The sequence below is a fragment of the Limulus polyphemus genome, unplaced genomic scaffold (assembly GCF_000517525.1).
Source record: "Limulus polyphemus unplaced genomic scaffold, Limulus_polyphemus-2.1.2 Scaffold10084, whole genome shotgun sequence".
NCBI classification, from domain to species: domain Eukaryota; kingdom Metazoa; phylum Arthropoda; class Merostomata; order Xiphosura; family Limulidae; genus Limulus; species Limulus polyphemus.
In genome coordinates, this window is record NW_013675694.1 from 6103 (window position 1) to 9663 (window position 3561).

The following is a 3561-nucleotide window of genomic DNA, read 5'->3' on the forward strand; positions in this document are numbered from 1 at the left end:
CCAAGGTACAGGATAGTTCTAGAAAGCAGAGGGCGTGACACTAGTCATGTGACCTCGCTGACGCAACAATAGTATAACGTGAGTGACTGGCTACCATTCTACGTATTATTTTGTAACATGAAGGAACTATTCATTAGAAAAAAAACTATTTTTGGTATATTTATGTTATATAAATATATTACTATTAAATATATATATTTTTATTTTCAAAGAACGATGGTGCAGCAGTTTGTAGAGAAACTCATCGTGAAACGTAAGTATTAAGTTAGAGAATTTATATTGTAAAATGCATGTGTTGACCAACCCAGTATCGTTTTTTCTTCTTTTTATTTAGTATGAAAGCATTTACAGAAGCTCCATTTTTTCCCGAAATTTAGATTTTGTGAGAATGCAATTTTTACTATTATTATTTTGGAATACTCCTAATATCTCATTCGAAAAGGTTTTTTCGACTGTATATGAGGCCTAATAAAGTAGCGTTTGTAAACAAGCGCCAACTAAATGATTTTTAACCGCAGGAGTGTTATAATGTGACGATTAATCCTACTTTTCTTGGTAAAAGAGTAGACCAAGAGTTGGTGGTGGGTGGTGTTGACTAGCGGCCTTCCCTTTAGTATATCACTTCTAAATTAGGAATGCTAGCGCAGATACTTAGCCCTCGAGTAGCTTTGTGAGAAATTCAACAAAAACAAAAAAACAAACGTGAAAAACTGCCATCTATCCTGACAGACAGATAGCACTGAATCGAATTTCTTAAATTCATAATTAAAACAATAAATTTTCAGTATTTAACAAAACAGATAATGAAAGGAATGTTGTTGTTTTTATATACATAAGATGTAATATACAGTTTGATAATACTAAATAACTTTTTTATTTGAAAATGCACTATTAAGAAAAGTACTTCATGAAATAAATTGAGGAAATAATATGTAGTTGTTTCTGGGACAACCCGTATACCTTTAAACCTACGCAAATCAAGGCTTTAAATGGGACAAAACAATGTATTGACATAAACTTTGTAAAGTGAACGACTTTTGCCATAAACCTCCAAATATGATAGGCTTGAGGTATTGAGGTTAATAGGATTCATGCTCTAAAACGTAGGCCCACACGTTAACAATATATATATATAGTTTCTATAAATTGTTGATACTTCTTTGCTGATTCCATTTTTATATAAATCATTTTTATTCACTAAAGCAAGTAGCATCTCGTATTTGACTATGGAAATTATTTATATTGACATATTCATATATAGACACACACACTACAATTATCTTGGGTTGTTGAGTCTGTCGTACATTTTGCAATGTTTATTATTGTGGAATCTAGACTCAACGTATATGTTGCACATGCATTATAATCAGTGTGAGCTGTTTACGCCTAAATTGTTATTCACATCCTGTAGTACATACAATTACTGTGGTATTAAACACATATTCATATCACTTTCTGTGTACTTTTTCTCATTCAGCTCTTCAAAGTTTGAACTTGATAAAGAAAATGGACTATCACTGTCGGAGAAGGGCTATCGGAAAATAACAAGGTCGAAGTCAATGCCAGGCACCGACTCTTTTGAGGAAGTCAGGAAGTTTTTAATACGTTTTTTTTTGTCTTGTATAGAATATGAATAAAAATCATGTAATAAACTTTAGCAACATTGCTACCTTCTCAATAGATTTTATTAATAAAAATAGTTTTTTTTTCAAGTATGTATGAATATTTAGATACAGCATGTACTACTTTCTGTAACTTTACCTTAATTATACGGTGTTAAAAATTCTTTAAATTATATATATTTTATTCTATATTATTGCGTGGAAGTCATGTAGAGCATTCATAATCTTTTACCTGTTTTGTTATATAAAAAGCCTAAAAAGTAGTTACATTTAATCATCACGTGAAATTTTGTGTAAAATATCTGTTACAGTTGTATACTTTACTAGATTAAAAAAAAAGATCTACACTATTGTATGTACATTTGTATTCTCGCACATTTTCTTATATAGAGCTGCGCATCTTAAGTTAGATCAGAAGGTTTAATAAGATAGGAAAATTCTAAAGTGTTCTAGCATATTAAAGCTACATTATAAACACGAGGTAGTTGTGAAGTGTAAGAGTAATTTCAAGATAGAGAGTGAACCAGTCAGTATGTAGCTATTGCGTTTACTTTATATTTGTTGATTTGTTTTACGTTAGTTAACATCGTTTATATCATAGGCCTATAGAAATTTATGGCAGTGTACAAGTGTTCAAGTTTTTAGAAACGTTGAACGAGTAACTAAATTAACTTATTATTGTTACATGGACTAAACGTTGAATTATTTTCATCACTTAATTTAAAATAAGTATACTACACTTGGGTCAGAAGAGATATTATTTTGGTTTATTGATGGAAAGTCTTGCTGTATGTTGATAAGCACTGATTCTACAACAACAATAATTCAATCCAATTTGGTAATGAAAAGTTTGAATTTGACTACAGTAGTAATTGAAAGAAAATCAACTTTGCAAAGCACACAGCAGGTGGACATAAAGTTCCAGCAAGAGGAAAATTGAAAGTTACCCTTATTATGGGAAGCTTCTCTATACCTCATGATGTATGGGTAACTGATATCGACAAAGAATGCATATCAAGAACTTCCTTCATGTGGAGACATAAATGTGGGGTTAGGCTAGCTTCAACTTCATAGTCAATGACCAGGAAAACCCTGTGCATTACATAATATTAACTACACCAAATGTTGAACTGCCACCCCTAGACTAGAGGGAAGGCAACTCGTGGACTACTGTTTATCAACAAAGAGTGGGATTCACCATCACACTATAACATCCCCAAAGATAAAAGGGTGAGTATGTTTGATCAGGGAATTTGATCTCACTATTTGCAGAATTTGGTTAGAGTGCTCTAATCATTGACTATTCCAGGTTAAAGAATAAAGATGTCATCATTAGGGCCAAATTCACAATGAATAATAAAATTTGAGTTAAGTCTAAATGTGACATTGCAATATGTGAGGTTATATAAGCAGCACTTCTACATCAAAGAATATCAGAAATAGTCACCTTAAGATGCAGAAAGTCTAATGTCAAATCCTCATATAATGACAGCTTACCATCTCACAAAAGCTGTATGACTGGAGCTATGGAGATCTTACAGCTAATCAATGTTATAGATTACATGAATTACCATCAGTATATTAGGATACCTTATCAAGTGAATCTCATGACTTTGACAAAAGAATAAATAACCTTTAAGATTGTTACTGTAGATGGAGCTCCAATATGTCACTTAGCCAGATGACTCAAACTTTCAAAACAGTCTAAGGTTTTTAAAAAGACAGAAGCCATGAAGGAACAATTAAGGGGTACTAGAATCGAGTAATTGTCCATGGGATCATTTATTGTACTTGTGAAGAAAAATTATGGATTCACAAGGTTCTGTATGGATTGCTAAAAGGTGAATGAAGTCACAAAGAAGGATACACTGACAAGGATTGTCTCTTCTCTACTTGTTATACTTTATTTGAAACTAAAATGGTTTTCAACATTGGATCT

The 3561-nt window shown here is 31.8% G+C and overlaps 1 protein-coding gene across 1 annotated transcript in view; it reads left to right on the plus strand.

Moving 5' to 3' along the window:
• LOC111083559 overlaps positions 1 to 3561 on the plus strand; it is a gene marked incomplete at its 5' end in the record, with an annotated part of 12998 nt that overhangs the window by 2344 nt on the left and 7093 nt on the right. The window contains 2 exons of the mRNA XM_022380150.1: positions 213 to 253; positions 1478 to 1586. Coding sequence (XP_022235858.1) covers positions 213 to 253; positions 1478 to 1586 — 150 coding nt within the window. The remainder of the gene's footprint in view (positions 1 to 212; positions 254 to 1477; positions 1587 to 3561) is intronic.